Source organism: Drosophila miranda, chromosome XR (genome assembly GCF_003369915.1).
Source record: "Drosophila miranda strain MSH22 chromosome XR, D.miranda_PacBio2.1, whole genome shotgun sequence".
Taxonomy (NCBI): domain Eukaryota; kingdom Metazoa; phylum Arthropoda; class Insecta; order Diptera; family Drosophilidae; genus Drosophila; species Drosophila miranda.
This window is the reverse complement of record NC_046674.1, coordinates 4,881,515-4,900,613: the sequence shown is the minus strand read 5'-3', so window position 1 is coordinate 4,900,613 and position 19,099 is coordinate 4,881,515. Positions and strand designations below refer to the sequence as shown.

General features: G+C 47.2%; 4 protein-coding genes and 1 long non-coding RNA gene across 14 annotated transcripts in view; 1 reads left to right on the top strand and 4 right to left on the bottom strand.

The window, feature by feature from the left end:
* LOC108151000 overlaps positions 1–11,483 on the top strand; it is a 28,170-nt gene extending 16,687 nt beyond the window's left edge. The window contains exons 1-3 of one of the 2 annotated variants that reach the window (XR_001774707.2): positions 10,455–10,652; positions 10,757–11,036; positions 11,093–11,483. This is a non-coding gene — a long non-coding RNA (uncharacterized LOC108151000). Of the gene's footprint in view, positions 1–10,454; positions 10,653–10,756; positions 11,037–11,092 lie in introns of those variants that run through there. The other variant, XR_001774708.2, reaches the window with a different exon arrangement.
* Positions 243–2,640, bottom strand: LOC108150992 (solute carrier family 22 member 3-like). The gene is made up of 6 exons (XM_017279343.2): positions 2,125–2,640; positions 1,839–2,070; positions 1,668–1,771; positions 834–1,609; positions 592–773; positions 243–526 (listed from the first exon to the last, which is right to left on the bottom strand). The coding sequence occupies exons 1-6, from the start codon at positions 2,337–2,339 to the stop codon at positions 350–352; spliced, it is 1,686 nt and encodes a 561-aa protein (XP_017134832.1). The 5' UTR covers positions 2,340–2,640; the 3' UTR covers positions 243–349.
* On the bottom strand, positions 2,728–9,970 carry LOC108150987. 3 transcript variants are annotated; one of them, XM_017279333.1, is made up of 7 exons: positions 9,792–9,970; positions 8,079–8,430; positions 6,020–8,015; positions 5,544–5,948; positions 4,026–5,481; positions 3,875–3,968; positions 2,728–3,818 (listed from the first exon to the last, which is right to left on the bottom strand). In XM_017279333.1, exons 2-7 carry the CDS (start codon positions 8,410–8,412, stop codon positions 3,478–3,480), a joined length of 4,626 nt encoding a protein of 1,541 aa, XP_017134822.1. In that variant the 5' UTR covers positions 8,413–8,430; positions 9,792–9,970; the 3' UTR covers positions 2,728–3,477. The 3 variants fall into 3 exon arrangements, with proteins under 3 accessions (XP_017134822.1, XP_017134823.1, XP_017134825.1); XM_017279334.1 differs by having other exon boundaries at positions 9,802–9,970; XM_017279336.2 differs by lacking the exon at positions 9,792–9,970 and adding an exon at positions 9,543–9,732.
* A 3,704-nt stretch (positions 11,484–15,187) lies between the features above and the next one.
* The window catches only part of LOC108151823 (sterile alpha and TIR motif-containing protein 1), a 39,456-nt gene continuing 35,544 nt past the window's right edge, over positions 15,188–19,099 (bottom strand). For 6 of the 7 annotated variants that reach the window (XM_017280682.2, XM_017280686.2, XM_033386293.1 and 3 more), the window contains 2 exons: positions 18,072–19,011; positions 15,188–16,379 (listed from right to left, as the gene is read on the bottom strand). In XM_017280682.2, the coding sequence (XP_017136171.2) occupies positions 16,295–16,379; positions 18,072–19,011 (1,025 nt within the window). In that variant the 3' untranslated portion in view covers positions 15,188–16,294. Of the gene's footprint in view, positions 16,380–16,467; positions 16,759–18,071; positions 19,012–19,099 lie in introns of those variants that run through there. The other variant, XM_017280683.2, reaches the window with a different exon arrangement.
* Positions 15,235–15,957, bottom strand: LOC108165430 (vesicle-associated membrane protein-associated protein B). Its single transcript, XM_017301469.1, has one exon. It carries the CDS (start codon positions 15,955–15,957, stop codon positions 15,235–15,237), a length of 723 nt encoding a protein of 240 aa, XP_017156958.1.

The window sequence follows — 19,099 nt, the reverse complement described above, 5'->3', positions numbered from 1 at the left end:
TGATAGGTAGCGATAGCGACAATGAAACCGCAATCAATGAGAAACCTAGTGAATTATTGACGGTTTGTAATTGAAAATACGAGTATGTCATCGAAGGAAGCTATAAATCGGTGATAAGTCGTGGAAATAACAGTCGCTGGTGATAAGCCACTACTTAGTATTGATTCAGCAAATTCCCAAAGTACTCCATCGGGAATCGAATCGTAAAAACTCACCTTAAAAATGTCTAAAAATGCCCTGGCTTCTTATATTTATAAATTTTTTATTGTCTTTGACTTTTTTTCTGATCACGCACTGATCCTATCAGATCTCTGGTCTCCATGATACCCCAAAAACGGTTCAGTTTCGATTAGACAGCACTTTTTGTTGCCAGGGGCTTTGGCATGCTTCTGTCCAGGGATCGTGCCTCCTCCAGCGTGGTGGGCAGAGCCTTGTTCGTGGTCTCCGGAAAGTACAGCGTTAGGCAGGCGCAGACAAAGCCGAATAAGGCAAAGAGAAAGTGGGGAGCGTACGTGTAGTAGGGAATCTGCAAGAGAAGAGGGTCTTCATTAGGGAGACACTGGCGGAAAAGTGGACGCCGACACCACTCACCAGCAGAGGAGTCTGGGGAGCCAGCATGGAGCCAAAGCGACCAACCATCGAGCAGAAGGAGAGCAGGCTGTTCCGGCAGTTCGTGGGGAAGATCTCAGAGGTAAAGAAGTACAGAATCACAAAGCTGCCAGTAGAAGTCATCTTGGCCATGAAATATAGCACAGAGGAGGTTACCGGGTAGGCTGGCAAAAGAACTGGCTTCGTAAATGGTAGTTCCAGTGAATAATTGAAGCAAAACTTACCCTCCTGCAAAGCGGGTACAGCCAGTAGAAAGAGTGTGCAACTCGCCATGCATGAGGTTAGGGCCCAGCGTCGACCAATGCGGTGCATAATAACTGTGGCCAGAAGAGAGCCCGGCAGCTGCATGAACCCCATCATACTAAAGTTCTCGAACTTGCTGCCCTTCAGCTCGCTGGAGTTGAGGCTCAGGCCTAGGGCAATGAAGGTGTGGGTGAACCACACGAAGCAGCACTGGGCAATGCGCCAGCCTAGAGCATGAACAATCTGGCGCAGGCTGTAGTGGCCTCCTGTGGCAGAAGACTTAGCCACTAGCTGCCGGTTGGAGCGCATCAACTCAGTCAGCTGCTGCTCCGACAAGGATTTTCGATTGACCCGAGCCACTTTACGCAGAATGTTCATGGCGTCCAGCTCCTTCGACTGACTGAGCAGCCAGCGCACGCTCTCCGGCAGCAGGCAGATAAAGATCAAGTGCAGCAGTGCCGGGGTGTATAGCACGCGGAGCAGCACCCGCCAATCCCTGATAAAGTCAGCCAGGTAGCCCAGGGCAGCCTCGGCCAGTCCATAGGTGAGGGTGATCGACGTGGCAGCCACAACGCGATGCTTCGGGCCAACCAGCTCGAGGGCCATTAGGAAGGCGGTGGGAAAGAGAGTACTGCCCACGGCCATGTCCAGGAACTCGAAGCCTAGGAAACTGTAATAGTTTGGGGCATGCGAGCGGGCCAGTCCGGCGAAAGCGCTGAGAATTCCACCTATGACAAGCAGGCTTTTGCGACCATATCTAGAATGGGAATATCTGCTTGCTATCGGGTCTCTGCACTAGACCATAAATCACTTACCGATCTGCTAAGTATCCTCCGAGGGGTATTCCCACAAACTGTCCTATGTTATTGACTGTGCCCACCATCGACAGCTTCCACTGATCGCCGCAAAAGATTCCAAACTGTGAAAGAAAGATTATGCGGCAAAGATTATATATTTCTGCGTCCTTAGATCTCCCCCATGCCCACCTCGCTTGCTATGGTACGCTCGTCTTCTACCAGCTTGAAGCCTGCTTCACAGCTAATCAGTTCACTCTGGTTAAAATTGCTTTCATTGCAAGCTGCAGATGCAGTTTCAATTTCAGAGCTGAGTGCATAGTGCTGGCACTGATCCCATGCTCCACGGCTTTGAGGGGTCGTAAAGTTCAGAAATGGGGCGGAGTAACTGCTATCTGAGCTGTCGCACTGGGTAATATTGCATCTGCGGATAATTTGTATTGGTTATTGGTTAGCGAAGGTTACTCATAGATTGAACCTGTGGGCCACATTACTGGCGGTGAAAATGTACGAGATGGAGTAGAAGGCATTGCATATGATGGGCAGGCAGAGCAGCAGATAGTTGGTGACCTGGAAGCGACCAAACTGTCCGATCTGGACGATGATCGCGTCCAGTTGGCTGTCCTCCGTGGATGTGGCGCCCGACACTGCCACCTGCGGGACCCCGTCCAGTTTGGGCTGCAGTTTAAGCATGCTGCTGATAGCGCCGTCTCTGAGTGACTGACTCGCCAACCCCCAGCCTCCAACTTGGAATGCCGCACGCTCAATTCTCACTGCTCTTAATTGGCAAAATTATTCACGCCGCCCTGGGGGGCGTGGATGTGGATCTTCCCCCAACGGTTTCCCTCTGTTTTTTTTTCGCACGTTTCAATTACCTAGGCGTCGGGTCGGACCAGCACGCTTACAAAGAACTTTGACGGCAGCTGGCAGAAATTAATTGCCGGATTAAGTAATACTTAGCACCAGCTGGAATCTGAGCGCTGTCTGCGATCTACTAGCAATCTTCGGCTTGCAGCGGATACGAGTACGGGCACGGGTAGGTGACTAACCTTGCCGCCTTATCAAGACTTCAATGGAGCCATTGTAATGTAATTATGTTTTTATTGTTCAGATTCAATGCAAGAATTAAAAATATCACTTGATGTTGTTTTTGTAGTTGGTGTGTTTGAGTGTGCTGTGTGTGTCGGTAAATAAGGGAATGAGTGAGACTACATATAAATATGGTAAAAATACAGACGTATGTATGTACGTATGAACCATTTAGAGTATTAAAGCTTCGGTCAAAGGAAACTTGGCGTAACATTACGTACGAATATAAATACAATTTCAAATACAAATATACGTGGGCGTGAAGCATAGCACTATCTTTCCAACTTCTCCATTACTCCCTAAGCCTTAACTGGTTTACTATGGCCAATACCGCATCAAAGGGAAGGGGGGGGATTGGCTCCAGAGGAGTTATCTGTACAACCTACAGGAGATTTTTTTGTTTGTTCGGCCTGTTTTGCTCCGTAAATCATTGCTACAATAATTATCCAAATGTTGCGTTTGTGTCAAACAGAATGTCAATAAATAATGCAATCGTAATGGGTTTACGAGTCCTAAAACTACAAACTACATATGTATATGTCCGTATGTATATGGTGCCCTCTACATGCGTTAAATACATAAGATATAAATAACGTTTTTTGATTTTGTAATACCGCCTTGCTACGTTAATATCAATCAATCAATCTTATCATTTGCAGTGTGATAATTCCGTTTGTAACTAGTTAAAAGGGGACTACCGACTGTGACAAGCTACTATTCCCAGATCAAGCATGCATACAGATTACAGATTATACATGGGATTACTGGTAGCATCGAACAACTGAGTCCCCGTCGACTCGATCATGGACCTCAGGGCAATGCTTCGTTGTTTGGCCACTGCCTTGCGCAGTGTGAGCTCGAACACATTGTCTTCGTCGATGTTGTCCATGGGCAGGTGGTCCCTACCCTCGGCAGACTCCTCCGGACCCCTGAAGACGAGCTCTTCGTGCTCATAGAGAACGCAGGTTTCGGCAAATTCCTTGGCAAAGTATTGCGCAGTGTTCCGATTTTGAATGACCTCGCTGGGAAAGCACTGAAGGAGTTCCTCAAAGGTCAGCTCCGCCACCAGATTGTTAAGGATCTCTGCAAGTTAGAATGGTTAGGATACTGCTCAGACACATCAAGGCTCTACCACAAACCTGTTATGTGCACTTTCCAGTTGGGCAAAGCATCCTGCTTGCTGAGAATCTTGCGCAATAAACTCTCCCAGTGTTTGGGTGTGAAGCCGCAGGACTAAAATTATACGAATTTTAAACTCTTATCTCGCCAGAATCTTTCTCGAATACCGACCTTTCCATACTGCCATAGATAGGCGGGACAAAAGCTCAGCATGTAGTTAATGGCCAAGTTCTTCGGCAATATGATCACCAAAAAGCTGTCAATGCCCATCAAGTGCGGCGTCTTTTGAATGAATGCCAAAAACTCCGAAATAATCTCTCGATCCACTTTGCTGGAGGCCAGAAGACTTTGAATCTTCAGTGTCAACGTCAGCAGCTCGTTGTGCCAGCTAACAAAGCGGACCTTGAACTCGCCTTCATCCTTGTTGGGATAGCTGAAGTCACTGCGTTCGAAGGGCGGCAGGCGGTTCAAATATTGTGGACGCTCCAGTAGGCAGGGAATGGGCCGTATATAGGATTTGATGTGGCGGTCGTATTCCTCGCCGTCGGCCAACTTGTAGTCGGGAATAAACGGAACGTAGATCAGCTTGCCAGCCAGGGGATCGTTGGGATTCTTCACCATTGGCTTGGGACAGTAATTCGGTGCCATGCCCACCATGTAGGAAATGCACTCCATGCGCAGGTTGAGGAAATCTTCAGAACTCGACTGCTGTTCCACATCCGCTGACTGGAGATCCGTGATGAGATCACTGAGGGCCTTCAATCGGCCCATGTACATGCGAAAGAGGATCTTGAGACCCTTGAGATTCGTAATGGCCAGATCGTCGTCTGGCTGGGGCTGCGAAAGCGAGGCATTTGAGTTACGCTTCTGGAATGGCGACGACTGTTGTTCCTGCAGCTGATCGTAGACTATACGCTGCTGCCTACCGTTGATCGATAGGCTTGCTGATCTCTCCTCCTGCGCTGAGCTGGCGCAGGAGCTGGACAGAGACTGGGCGTCCGCCTCGCTGTGCAGCGAGGGAGCCCGAGAGCTGCTGCACTCTTCGTCGTAGTCGTCATCCAGCTGGGGTGGTGTCTGCGACCGAATCTCGTGGGGCTGCAGCGATGAGCTCACATCGTAGAGATCATAATAATAAACCTGTAGAATATTCACAAAAACCTTCTGAGAGGTTTGATAGCCCTTCTGGCCAATGTGCGAGGCAATGTAGTTGAGGAAGAGTTGCAGCAGCACATCCAAAGTGAGGCTATGCTCGATGCAAAGGGCGTGAATGAAGGCATCGCTGATGGCCTCTATTAATGCAGGCTGCTCGTTGGCCAACAGAATGGTTTCACAAAAGTCCGAAAAGGATACGATGGCACTCGGCGTGGGCGTGGAGACACTAGCGGGCTTGCTTTTCACACCGCCTCGACGGGTTTTCTTCCGCGAGCTGGTGGTCTGTTGCTGGTCAGCCTGCTGATGCTGGCGTCGCTGATAAATCACAGTGCTGTCGTCAAAGAGAACATTCTTGTGCTTGATCAAAGCCGTGGCCAGGGTTCGCCTGGTCGACTTGGCTATGATTTCCTGGGCCAGGAGATAGTTGGACATGCGGCAGGCTGTCACAGCCAGCAGGAGGTTCTCATCGGCGGAGCTGCAAAGGTAAATTTCAGCTAGGATATATTCAGCACATAACCATATTATTTGCAGCCTTACAGCGTGTTCAAGTATTTAAAATAGTTGATGAGCTCTCCGCTCATGGTGTCCGCCACTACAGGGGAACACAGCATTATCTGGGGTATATCCACCGGGGCATGCTTGATGAACATATTGAGGAACTCCAACGAAATCGGCACTAGCTTGTACCCCTGCTGCAGCACTCGGGCCGGGGTGAAGTACGGTCGAACTGTCTGGTTAAGAAAGGCGGACCTCAAGCGATCTGTTCCCAGGCTGAGTAGGAATAGTTTTACTGTGTAGATTAGGCCTGCCAATTCGGATGTTTCCACATCTTCCTCGTTGTCCATGAACTGCTGAATGTAGTTGTTGTAAATGTCCACCAATTGGATCTGGCACATTTTGTAGAAACCCGTTGCTTGGAGATAAACCTCCTGCTTGCTGGAACTGCAACGGAAAAGTGGGGAACCGATTATCACACATCAAAGAGATGAAGAAAAACACTTGTCACTACTTACCGTATTGAGAAGTCGGCCAATTTTCGACAGTTCGCAGTAAACATTTTCCTCAGCAGCTGCTCGCGCTCCGAGCCCAGCCGCTCGCCCTGCAATGTGAGGCTCAGCCGCAACATGACATGGGCCTCCTCCATGAGATCATAGAAATTCGAGCTGCTAGCACTGCGATACGACTCCGCAATGCCCTCGAGATCCTCGATGACGTGCTCTACCCGGGGCACCTCCAGGTTGTAGAGGGTCCACTCATTAGTCACCGTCGAGGATTGAGCAGCGCTGCTGCTCCTCAGAAGGCTGCTGTGCTTGGCCTTTGCTTCGGCCAGCAGTCTGGCAGCAATATTCCGCTTGACAGCGACGGTTGTGGTGGACACTTCTCCCGTGCTGCGACGCTTGTGCAGCTCCAGGGCGGCATTGGTGATTAGCACCAGCTGCTCTCGATTCACGCAAACAAACTGAACGTGCATGAAGGCAGCGAGACCCACGACAGCGATGGGCGTGGTGATGTCTGGTGCAGACTCCTCGGGAAAAATGCCCCCAATAGAAGGATATTCGAAGCGATTGTGGAAGAGCTTGTGGCCTATCCGCGAGGTGTGCGTCTCCACGGATTCCGAGGTGACCGCAAAGACCACATAATCGTTGATGTGCACCTGGATGACGGGAGCCGTAAAGCTGTAGATGGCCACAGGCTTCTCGTTCTCACTATACCATTTCCCCTGAGCGGAGAACTGATAGAGGTAGCCGTCCACACTGCTAGCCACCAGGAGAGCATGGCCTATGCACCGTTGATGCTGCGAAGACTTGAGGGTCCTGCGATTGACGTGTTTGAAGGTGGTGACGGCACTAGGCACCTGCTGGTTGCCCATGTCGTACTCATCGTCCTCTAGGTCCGTTCCCTGGCCAGTCCTTTGGTAGATTGCCTTCAGATCCAAGCAGCGCAAGATGTCCAGAATTCTGGGCTGCTGCTCGGATGTTTTCATGCAGATCTGCAGTAGCTTTCTCACATCATATTGCACAGAGGCGTCCTCCAGGTGATTCCCACCTGCGATGCCACGCACATTCATGGCCTTGGCCTCGTTGACGAGCTTTATTTTGATATCGCCGGCCCGCTGTGGTGTGATAGTGATATCCTGGCTGTCCTCTGGGCCACCATTCTTTCCCCCATTCTCGCTCTGATCCCACTGAGAGCGTAGCTCTGGTTCAAACTCACGTCCATAGGCGTTATTCACCAGCTTGGCCAAGTTAAAGTCCAACGGAGATCGTCCGGGCAGGGCTCCATTCAGTGCCATGGGAGCTTTTCCACTGCTCGTCGACTGCATGGAGTCGCTCTCGCAGCTCTGTTGACTGTGGGTGGAGCTGACCACTCCCCCGCTGGCGCTTGCCTTGCTGCCCAAGCTCAAGGATTCCGAGAGCGGCTCGTCTCCGATGCCGCCATAGTCGTTGTCTAAACAGCTCAACTCCTGCCCGGCGGTTGCCTTGCTGTTTGCCAGAGCATCAATCACCTTGAAGGCCACACAGTAACGGTGACTTAGGCAGGCGATGACATTCTCCGCCAGGCACAGGCGCATGGGGACAAAGTTCAGCTGCACAAAGAACTTGAAGGGCAGAAAATCGATAAACGCGAATCGGGGCTGAGTGTTCTCGTGGACACATTGCGTGTACTCGTACAGGTAGATCCTGTCCCGGCTGCTCACGATGATGTTTCCAGAGGTCTGACAGCACTGAACCAGCTCGGGGGGACTCCGCAGCGGCAGCTCGATCACATCGATGCTCTCGACGAGCGGCGTCTTCGGCGTTGTCATCGAGGCTATTCTGATGGTGATGGGCAGCTCGTTGAGCTTGCTATCGGGGAACTTCCAGAAGTTGGCGTAGATCCGGACAAACATCTTGGTGTCATCCTCGGAGCAAACCGTATTGCTGTTGCTGCTCGAAGTGCAGCTAATGGTCGAGGATGAGTGCACTGGGCTGCCAGCCTGCTCCTTTTCCAGGGTGAGCAGATACTTGCCTAAGCGGGAACAAGCATTCAATTAAATGTGTTTTCAGAGAACATAGAGGAATTCTCACTCACCCGCCTCGCAGTATATCAACTGCACTACCTCGCCAACGGTGGCCAGTGTGTTTCTCACCGGCAGTCGTTCATCTCCTCCTACTCCTGCTCCTCCACCTCCAGGGGCATCTCCACTGATGTTTGCCTGCCCTGCCTCTCCATCACCGTGTTCATCCTCCTGGTGCTGCTGCTGTTGCTGTTGCTGCTTCCCAGCAATGTCATAGATCTCTATAAACTGCTCCGCGCTACTGATGGCAATCCGATTGTTGCCAATCAGACTTGCTGCCAGGATCTCGCCATTGAGGGCATACGTCTGCTGCCTGGCAAAGTTGTACGCCTGCAGGATCTTCACCATGGCTGCTAGAACTGGTCACTGCAAGAATCAGGAAACACTTCGGGTTAGGTTTTAGTTTAAAATTCCACAATAGCGAATACAACGCCCTGGGCAGAGTGACTTCATCGCCGGACGCACACAGACTGTCTGGTGACGGTGAATCAGTCCGTTCTCCACTACAGCAGCGATAGCAAGAGCGAGCGCTCAGCTTTGACTGGGGAGTGGGAGTGGGTTAGCAGACCGCTTAGCGGGGGCTCACTAAAGTGGTTGTTGTATGGTGTATGGTGTATGGTGTATGGTGTGTATGGTCTGTACGTAAGCCATTAGCATAATTGTGCGTTTATGCTGGAGAGAGAGAAAGACACTGAGGGAGAGCCGTGAAATCGGAGAGATAGCGAAAGAGGGCTGGGCCAGCGAATGGGGGTGGGGGGAAGAATGGTGATGATCATTGGTATGCAAGCCACAGTACAGAAGCCGGAATAGTTCATGATAATAATATTCCCAAGTAAAGTTTCAAGGTTTTAAGAATATTACAACAGGTCAGTGCTGCACCTTTCACTTCCGCTGGAATTCATGCCGTATCCTTTTCCCCCTTCACCCCAAATAATAACCAGACAGGAAATGAGGTCACAACAATATACACAGCACCCTACTACCCTCCTCTTCTTGTCACAGTGTCTCACCCCATCTTAACTAGGGTTGGGCCCGGCGACCATTTCGGCTCTGATTCCGACGCTTCTACGTGCGTTCCCCTAATTAAGCCATGAAGAACAACCGAACCACGCACCGACTATTCTGCATACCCTGGGACGCATCAATCAAAACACCGGCAAAGAGGTCAAAAGGTGCGAACCCACAAACGGAGAGGAAGAATTCCGGAAATAGAGTCAGCACGCCATAAAGGAATTTATTCTTGGCTGACCTGGCTTGACCAAATCAATAAATACGACGATAATAATCCGTGCATTAACCTAAATGAACCTGGGAACTGCTCAAAGAAGGAGGACGAGTGCTAGGGTCAAGGTATACTAATACTATGGTAAGGGAGTCCCGGCTCTTTGGGTGGCATAATTTGTTTGCCCTCTCTTTCTCTCCCACACACAACAAACGCAACTGAAGCCGGTTAGGGCTGTTCTCTCGGACTGCCTTACCTTTTAGTGGTATACCTTGGGCGGAAGAAGGAAGGGTGAGGGATGTGGGCGTTCGTGTGTGTGTATGTAAATTGCATTTTGGCAGAGGCATTCAGTAAAAATCAATAATTTTGCGGCTTGCCAAGAATTTAGATAAGAAACTCTACCACACTACACATTTAACAAATCATTGATTTGTTATAAACATTAAAAACAAAACAAAAGCATGTAAAAGGCAACAAAACACTGACAATTATTGTAAACACGCACATTCTATTACCGCTTCGTTGTTGTCGCGGCTTTCGCTGTTTTTTTTTTGTATTTTCAAGTCGTCGTCATTCAAGCCGCATTGCTAACATTAAAAACACTCCGCCCGCATATATCTATATTCACTAAATTAACGAATTTGTTGTTTGAAACATTTAGCAATGCCATTGGGGACAGTGTGACCGCGGATTTATCGCTAAAATATACCGTCCGATCCTCAGATATATACTAAAATATACCGTCTCATTTAAAAAATATACCGTAAATAGACTGTTGAATTCAAGTTCTATTTTACATATTCCTCGTTTTTGATATTCCGTGGAATATTACTAGCTATATAGAACATTTAGCCATGCCCACATAATTTTATCCGATTAGTGAATCAATTTTTTACTTGACTGGCTTATTCTTAAAACTTGCTTTTATTGTATTTCTATATACCTTTAACAATTAAATCTAATAGATTGACAAAATATACCGATATACCGTCGGTTCAATTTTGACCTCAAAAAATACCGAAAAGTATTAAAATTACTGTAAACGGTTACCCTGATATTCGCTCCACCACTAACCATACAGTATGTAGATGTGCCAGTTCATACACCGAACATGTCGCAAACGAAATTTCTGGAACTTTCACATTCTGCATGTATGTATAGGGTTTACGGCTGTCCACAAATGACAGACTATGTAGTTTTTGGAACAGCCTTTTTTGAGTTAGGACTTTTTGACGACGCTTGCCGCACAATATCAGAAAGACGTTTATTTTGTATATGTTTTAGATGCTAATATTGCTTAATGCAGAATATACGATTATAATGACAGGATATAATAAATTTCATACATATGTAACTTCACATTAGAGTAAGTCCATTAATACATTCTAGGGGCAAAGTGTGTATAAGTAAAAAATGTTAGTTTAAACATAAATACTATATGGTCCCACGCTGTTTTCTTCACCTTTCCAGTCCGCTCGCCGTCGTTACCGCCACCGCCAGTGAATCTGCGGTAGCTCCTCGTCCACTATGGAGGCCCAAAGGATCTGCACCTAGCTGGACTGTGACAGCCACTGGCTGTCCAGCTGCAAGCCATAGCCATGATATCGCTGCTGTGTCGCTGAGTCGACAATGTGGCGTCCCGTCCACTGCAGCAGGGACCAGTGACCAGTTCACGCCCACAGGAAATAATATCAGCAACCCCTTTTTCATTTACCGCTGAATCAAACGCTGGGATTTAGCATCGAGACGCGTGAGTGAATAAGTATATAATTATGGATTTATTTTAAAATATATCTTCCTTCACAGAGGACTTATGTACCCAACGCTTTGCCACAAGCCTGATACGACTATCCGATTGCGCCCCACCAGACGGAGACCTATCCAAGCATTACCGAGGCGTATTCGAGACAGACTGAGTCCTATTCCAGACAGAGAGAATCTTATCCCAGCAAGACAGAAGCACACCCCTTGCAAGATCCGAAGCAATCCATCGTCATCCTTCGACCTGGCCATCGAAAACAAGGACTTAGACTATGGCAACCAAGGGAGGAGCTATGCGGGCTACTAGACTCTAGATAGATCTTGTTGTTGTTAAGATTAAGGATATGGAATTCCATTCATTTAGATAGTAGATACAAATTGTTTCCGCTTGTTCATTTATTTATACTAAGCTAAGTTTTGATGAATAAAACTATTGAAAAAAAAAATCATCCTTGCGAAGAATCAGGATATATGACTGGGTGGGATTGTTTGGGGCCTTCCCAAAGGATCTATATAGCGTGCAGAAGAAACCATCATTTTAATGGTGTGAAAATCAGAATCTTTGCAAGGCTATATCTCAGACAAATGGGGCCAGATCGGTCAAGGACCGACTCTCCCAGGATCGCGAGGGTCCAGCCTGTCGATCGGCATCGAAATCTCGACTTTGAAAATGATGCCGATTTTTGGCAAATTCAATGATGGTTACATCATGATTTTTTGCGAAAATCGTGAGGAAATCGATGTCCTTTTTTCTGGTGCCAATCGGTTGGCAGGACTCTCCCGGACACGAAAAGACATGCCGGACCCCGATCGGCCGCTGTTTATCCCAGATAAAGCGTGCAGAAGAAACCATCATTTTAATGGTGTGAAAATCAGAATCTTTGCAAGGCTATATCTCAGACAAATGGGACCAGATCGGTCAAGGACTGACTCTCCCAGGATCGCGAGGGTCCAGCCTGTCGATCGGCATCGAAATCTCGACTTTGAAAATGATGCCGATTTTTGGCAAATTCAATGATGGTTACATCATGATTTTTTGCGAAAATCGTGAGGAAATCGATGTCCTTTTTTCTGGTGCCAATCTGGTGGCAGGACTCTCCCGGTCACGAAAAGACATGCCGGACCCCGATCGGCCGCTGTTTATCCCAGATATAGCGTGCAGAAGAAACCATCATTTTAATGGTGTGAAAATCAGAATCTTTGCAAGGCTATATCTCAGACAAATGGGACCAGATCGGTCAAGGACTGACTCTCCCAGGATCGCGAGGGTCCAGCCTGTCGATCGGCATCGAAATCTCGACTTTGAAAATGAGGCCGATTTTTGGCAAATTCAATGATGGTTACATCATGATTTTTTGCGAAAATCGTGAGGAAATCGATGTCCTTTTTTCTGGTGCCAATCGGTTGGCAGGACTCTCCCGGTCACGAAAAGACATGCCACGCCCCGATCGGCCCATAAATAGCCGAGATATAGCGTGCAGAAGAAACCATCATTTTAATGGTGTGAAAATCAGAATTTTTGCAAGGCTATATCTCAGACAAATGGGGCCAGATCGGTCAAGGACCGACTCTCCCAGGATCGCGAGGGTCCAGCCTGTCGATCGGCATCGAAATCTCGACTTCGAAAATGAGGCCGATTTTTGGCAAATTTAATGATGGTTACATCATGATTTTTTGCGAAAATCGTGAGGAAATCGATGTCCTTTTTTCTGGTGCCAATCGGTTGGCAGGACTCTCCCGGTCACGAAAAGACATGCCACGCCCCGATCGGCCCATAAATAGCCGAGATATAGCGTGCAGAAGAAACCATCATTTTAATGGTGTGAAAATCAGAATTTTTGCAAGGCTATATCTCAGACAAATAGGGCCAGATCGGCGAAGGAATGACTCTCCCAGGATCGCGAGGGTCCAGCCTGTCGATCGGCATCGAAATCTCGACTTCGAAAATGAGGCCGATTTTTGGCAAATTCAATGATGGTTACATCATGATTTTTTGCGAAAATCGTGAGGAAATCGATGTCCTTTTTTCTGGTGCCAATCGGTTGGCAGGACTCTCCCGGTCACGAAAAGACATGCCACGCCCCGATCGGCCCATAAATAGTCGAGATATAGCTGGCTATATCTCAGGGATATAGATCCTTTGGGAAGGCCCCAAACAATCCCACCCAGTCATATATCCTGATTCTTCGCAAGGATGATTTTTTTTTCAATAGTTTTATTCATCAAAACTTAGCTTAGTATAAATAAATGAACAAGCGGAAACAATTTGTATCTACTATCTAAATGAATGGAATTCCATATCCTTAATCTTAACAACAACAAGATCTATCTAGAGTCTAGTAGCCCGCATAGCTCCTCCCTTGGTTGCCATAGTCTAAGTCCTTGTTTTCGATGGCCAGGTCGAAGGATGACGATGGATTGCTTCGGATCTTGCAAGGGGTGTGCTTCTGTCTTGCTGGGATAAGATTCTCTCTGTCTGGAATAGGACTCAGTCTGTCTCGAATACGCCTCGGTAATGCTTGGATAGGTCTCCGTCTGGTGGGGCGCAATCGGATAGTCGTATCAGGCTTGTGGCAAAGCGTTGGGTACATAAGTCCTCTGTGAAGGAAGATATATTTTAAAATAGATCCATAATTATATACTTATTCACTCACGCGTCTCGATGCTAAATCCCAGCGTTTGATTCAGCGGCAAATGAAAAAGGGGTTGCTGATATTATTTCCCGTGGGCGTGAACCAAACATTTCGGCGTCGATCACTGGTCCCTGCTGCAGTGGACAGGACGCCACATTGTCGACTCAGCGACACAGCAGGACAGCCAATGGCTGCCACAGTCCAGCTAGGTGCACATCCTTTGGGCCTCCCAAAAAGAAGAGGAGCTACGGCGGAGGAGAAAACAGCGTGGTAGTGTCCGGACCCAAAGGTCGCACAGGCCACAGGTCGCAGCTCGCGACAGGAAGCAGGTCCTGAGGGGCTCTCGGCGTCGTGGCCCCCTGCGCAGGAGCCTGCGAGGAGTTTGAGATTTCAACCGGTCAGGCGGCTGGAGTGGACAGCCGTATACTCGCTCATATGAACCGGAAGACCAGAAGGGTGAAGCCCCTGGTAAAAGATGGTGGGCATATCGGTGTCCACGGGCACGCAAGAGCACGTCCTGCTAAAAAGAAAGGAGGAGTTAAATAAAGTAAATGATTAAATAATAGCTTAATAACTTTACCTGACGGGGTATGAGAAGGTTATCGCGGCACACAGTTTGTGGGCAGAGAGGGGAAAATCACCAGAGCGGCGCAAGGCACGGAAAAGTGAAGGTAAAGAGCTCGATCCGCTTATCCGGAGAAATAGATCATGAAATATGCACTCAGAAGGAAAAAACAATTCGTAATCTCTATTGAAAGCTGGGATCATCGGTTTTCAGTTGATTTTCAACAGGGTCTCCAGGGTCTTCGGCTCTGGCTTTCCGCTACCGCCGTGTCCTAAATACCTCGAGGACCGTGTATAAACGAAAAGAATAACGGACAGCCCAATAGGGGAGACAACGCACATGAGAGAATAACAGACGCAGGCAGCTCTATGAATGCTTGTTATGTACATACATTTATTTATGTAATAATAATATAACATAACGTAAATCAACAACACAAGAAAGAGCAGCACAGCTGTAATTTCTAATCAATAGAAACAACACCAGAAAGAGCAGCAACGCTAGAAACTCGAACGCTGCTGCTCTTTCTGGTGTACATATATCAACATATGTATGCGTCAGCTTGGATTTGCTATTGATCATTTTGATATATGTGACAATTTTGTTTTAATTTTAAATACAAAAGGTGCCTATCATTCATTATTGAAAAATTTTCATTGAAAAATCAGTCGGTCAGTGTATTTTTTCAAAAAAAGAAAATCTAACCGACACAATTTTTTGTATATATGTATGTATGTGTCTGGCAGCATTAATTACGACAGAGTCACGACTTATCGATAGAAAATTTGGAAAAATTCGGCTGTTAGGCCGCCACTTAAAGCACCATTTAAATGTTGTTGTTGCATGAGAGATTGTGGGGATTTTCGCAAAATTTTAGTTTATGTATGTATGGGAATTCCACGAGTTTTATATGGCAAAAGTATACAAAAAAACGAAAATAAACTCATTTAAAAAAAACACATTTTTAATTTCTTTTACAGAACAGTTCTTCAGAAAGCTTGCTCAAAAAGTTTTAGCATTGCATTGCCGTAAGTACCAAAGAATATGATGGCACCGACGATGAGAAGTCCGGCCAAAAACATGTACCTGTTAGGAGAACGCCGGCGAAGCAGTTTGCTGACCTTTTTCCCCTTCTGAGTAGGGTCACGTAATTCCTTGATTTCCTGTGTCAAGTCCTGACGCACCTTCTCAAGACTAGCAACTCTCTTCTGTAAGATATCATTGTCCTGCAGCTCCAGCTTGATGGCAGCCAGGGCGTCGTACACACGCTCGGACACTTCAGTTGTCTCTCCACCAGCAGTGTGGCGGATGGACGCGTCCAAATTGTTAGTCAACTCGCAACGGACCCTGCCTTCCCACACGTTAGTCGGGTCCAGACCCCTGAAGAACTGGTGCACATCAGCCACGTGATCTGTAACTTCGCTAGCCAAAATAAGGAATTTGTGACGCTTCTCAAACAGGTTCGGGGTCAGAGACAACGTCGTCGGCTGCATGTAAATTTTTATGTTGACCGACGATTTGGCAGAAAGTATCCCAACGTTCGGGCGAACACAGAACAATTCTGGCGAGGTTGTCTTCATCTTGAACGCGACATCCTTATCGGTCAGACTGCGAATAACCAGAGTGCGCTTGAAGGTCTTGTCGAACGGCCCCTTGAAAATAAAGGCATCAGCTGGCTCGTGGGCTATTATATCTGCTATATTTTTTGCCATTGTAATTTTGAAACTTATTTCAGTTCGGTTTACGGAATTTTTTTGTTCTGTTCAAAAAACGATGTGTCTAGATAAGTTTGTGAGACGAAATGACGAAAAGAAAATGAAACCAACGTAGCAAAATAATGGACAAAAACAGGCCTACTTTTACGGTTTAGGTGTACGGCTTACAGCACTGAAACACAGCTCAGTAGAGTTGCCAAGCCTGCTGGAAGTTTCAAATGTTGTTTCGTTAGAATATTTTTTATTATTCTTTGATTCGTTTTATATACAGTTTCGTCGTGGTAAAATTCGTTGAGTAATTGCTCTGGAGTGGGAGTGGAGTGTATGTGGAGTGCTACCAGAATATCATGCGTCCAGCATTTGGGGAAGTAGCCTTGGCCAGAATTATGCCCGACAGCTCTTCGTCGTCCAGTTCGTTGCTGTTTTGTGCATTGAAGGGGGTAAGGAGAGTCGCATTAGGCTTACAGTTAACATGGACTTATCATGGTTTATATACACATTTATAGCTAATGTTATTGGTGTTTCTTGATCTGTTTTATTTGTTTCATAATAAATAACAATATGAATGTGGCTTGTTGTCGAGACAGCTGATGCTGGGGGGGTGGTGGGAGGCCGTCGATCACATCACCTAAGGAGATGGGGGTTTCGATGAGTGTGCTGATCGAAGTCGATTCGCAGTTGTGGGTGGTTTGATTTTTGTGTGTTTGTGTGTGGTGTGCGTGGGCGGGCGGGAGTACAGTCACAGGGATAACAACAGTTACAACGAATTGCAGCAGTAGCCAATTTTGCTCTCATGGTCTGCAAAACAGAATCCAGATAGCGAGAAAGAGAGTGGAAGAAAAGAAAGAAATAGAGAGAAAATATACAAATGGAGAAAGAATCAAATAAAAGCTAATCGAAATTCCGTTAGCAGCACAAAAACAAGACACAAAACGAAACAAAAAACGAAACGAAACAAAAAGAGGAATGAGAACATGCATATGAGAGATGGAAAGATGTCAGATGGACTGATAAAGCAGGTGGACAGGGGGCAGGTGGCAGGTGGAAATAATACACATTTCATTTTATTAATTCACATTTTTTATTCTTTTTGATTTGTAGTGGTTGTTCTTTTCTCTTGCGTTTTCTTTCTGGTTTTGTTTTAAATTAAATCGTTTCGAGGCACTTAGTAGGCCAATTTGTAGGCACTATTTAAATATTAAATATATATGTATGTATATTGCAAAAAAAATCAATTAAAATATGCTAAAAATTAAGTATTGTACAGCATTTGTTTCTGTTATGTAAATTTTGCATTTAAATAAATTTCAGTTTCGTTTATCGTTTAAATATCACTTAAATAGGTTCGTTTCAAGCCACTTAATTGGTTTTAAATTATTTTTTTCTTCTTTTTTTTTAAACTTTTTTTGCGGACGGTTACAAGAACAAATAAAAAAAATATTTTAAAAAATATATTAACTATAAATAGAATATTACATACAGGGTGTGTTTCTATTGTATTTTTGTTTCTTCTTTTTTTGTTTGTTGGTTTATAAATTAGGTTTCGTGGTTATGCAGTCGTTAATGTTGTTTTGTGGTTTGTTTTCTCATAAATTAGTTTATCAATTGCAGTTTAAATTCGCTTTCTCATTTGTCACAAAAGATAATTAGTTAATTTACCAAAAATCAACAACTAATCACAAGGCAAATAGACTTTCTAGAGCGAGAGAGAGAGAGAGAGAGAAAGATGGTGGGAGGAGGGACGTTCGGTTTTGCTTTTGGCAACGCAGGCGAGTTTTAGTGGATGGCTTAGCTTAACGAGTATAAACAACGAGTGGCGAGCGATAATTTGCTAGCGAGAGTACCAACACCAGAGAGAGAGAGAGACAGAGAAGTACAGCGAGTGGAGAGACAGAGAGTTGTGTGGGGACCAGGGGTAGGATTAGACGTGAGTATGAGTATGAAGAAGGCATGAGATTCGGTTTTAGATGGCACAAATGCAACGAGTAGCGAGTAACAGGCACTTAGTGAGCGAAATACTAAACTAGATGAGTGGAAGTAGCGAGTGACGCGTCAAGACAGCTTCGCTTTGCTCAACGTTTTGGCTTTGCTTGGCTTACGGTTTGGCTTACTTTTTGATCAGCGAGCGAACCTTCTTCATCGTGCGATTGAAGATGGTCTTGTTGTTGCTGGCACTGTTGTTAGAGCCCAGCGACGAGTTGGACGTCTTGTTGCTGTTCAGGCTCCCGCCGCGATGCACATGCGCCGCCGCCCGCTGCTGGTTTCCATGCGGCTGCTGCACCTGCGACTTAGGCGACTGCCCATCCTCCCGCTCGCTCTCCGTCGAGCTGACGCCCTCGGGACTCTGGCGACTGTAATGCGGTTGCATAGGTCGCTCTGGCGTTGGGGATTTCGAGGAGGAGCTCTGATCGCGTCGCTGGGGCTGCGGCGTCAGTGGCATGGCCAGATTCTGCATGCTCTGCGTCTCGTCCGTGGGCTCGATGCTCGGAGGCAGCAGCTCAGCCAGCGTCTGCTTCGACAGTATGTGATCCAAGCTCCGCGACTTGCGATGCTGTTGCACATTCGGCGGCGGCGCCAGGCGCTTCTCTCGCCTCGTCACATGGTCGCACGTATCCGTGTCCGCTGGCTCCTCGTCCTCCGGCTGTAGGGTGCACGTGGAGCTGGCATTCGTCAGCGCTGTGCTGCCGGCCGTCACCATGGCCGCCGCTGCCGCTATCCTCTGCTCCGGCGTGGCCAGACTGCTCTGGCTGGCGGAGGCCTGGTCCAGCAGCCCATCGACGCTGTGCGACCGATAGCCACTGCCCATGCCAGCGCTGTGCCCCAGACCAGCGGCGGAGCTGCGTCGCGGCGGCAGATACGCCAGTGGCATCATGTTCTGCATGGAGGCCGAACCAGCTCCGGATTTGTGGAGCAATGCCGCCTGCTGGGTGCGATACGGTGGCAGAATGTTGGAGCGCTTTCCGTGCCTGGCGTAGCCGCTCAGCTGTGAGGTGCTGCCCCGTTGGCGGGCCGGTGAGGGGGATTGCCGGTATCTATTTGCCTGGTGATTAGCTGCGAGTTTCGAGCGAGTTTTTAGCGAGTATCGAGTGGTGTTTTTTTGCAATCAAAATTAAAGTATTATTATCATTATTAGGTGGTA

What these genes read in the sequence shown, in the direction of transcription:
- LOC108165430 (XM_017301469.1), bottom strand. Translation starts at nt 15,957, where the DNA reads ATGGCAAAAAATATAGCAGATATAATAGCCCACGAGCCAGCTGATGCC.
- LOC108150987 (XM_017279333.1), bottom strand. Translation starts at nt 8,412, where the DNA reads ATGGTGAAGATCCTGCAGGCGTACAACTTTGCCAGGCAGCAGACGTAT. An exon ending in GTTGATATACTGCGAGGCGG is followed by an intron (nt 8,016 to 8,078) that starts GTGAGTGAGAAT and finishes GTTCCCGCTTAG; the next exon opens with GCAAGTATCTGCTCACCCTG. An exon ending in TTGGCCGACTTCTCAATACG is followed by an intron (nt 5,949 to 6,019) that starts GTAAGTAGTGAC and finishes TTTCCGTTGCAG; the next exon opens with TTCCAGCAAGCAGGAGGTTT.
- LOC108150992 (XM_017279343.2), bottom strand. Translation starts at nt 2,339, where the DNA reads ATGCTTAAACTGCAGCCCAAACTGGACGGGGTCCCGCAGGTGGCAGTG. An exon ending in GCCAGTAATGTGGCCCACAG is followed by an intron (nt 2,071 to 2,124) that starts GTTCAATCTATG and finishes AATTATCCGCAG; the next exon opens with ATGCAATATTACCCAGTGCG. An exon ending in AGCGTACCATAGCAAGCGAG is followed by an intron (nt 1,772 to 1,838) that starts GTGGGCATGGGG and finishes TTTCTTTCACAG; the next exon opens with TTTGGAATCTTTTGCGGCGA.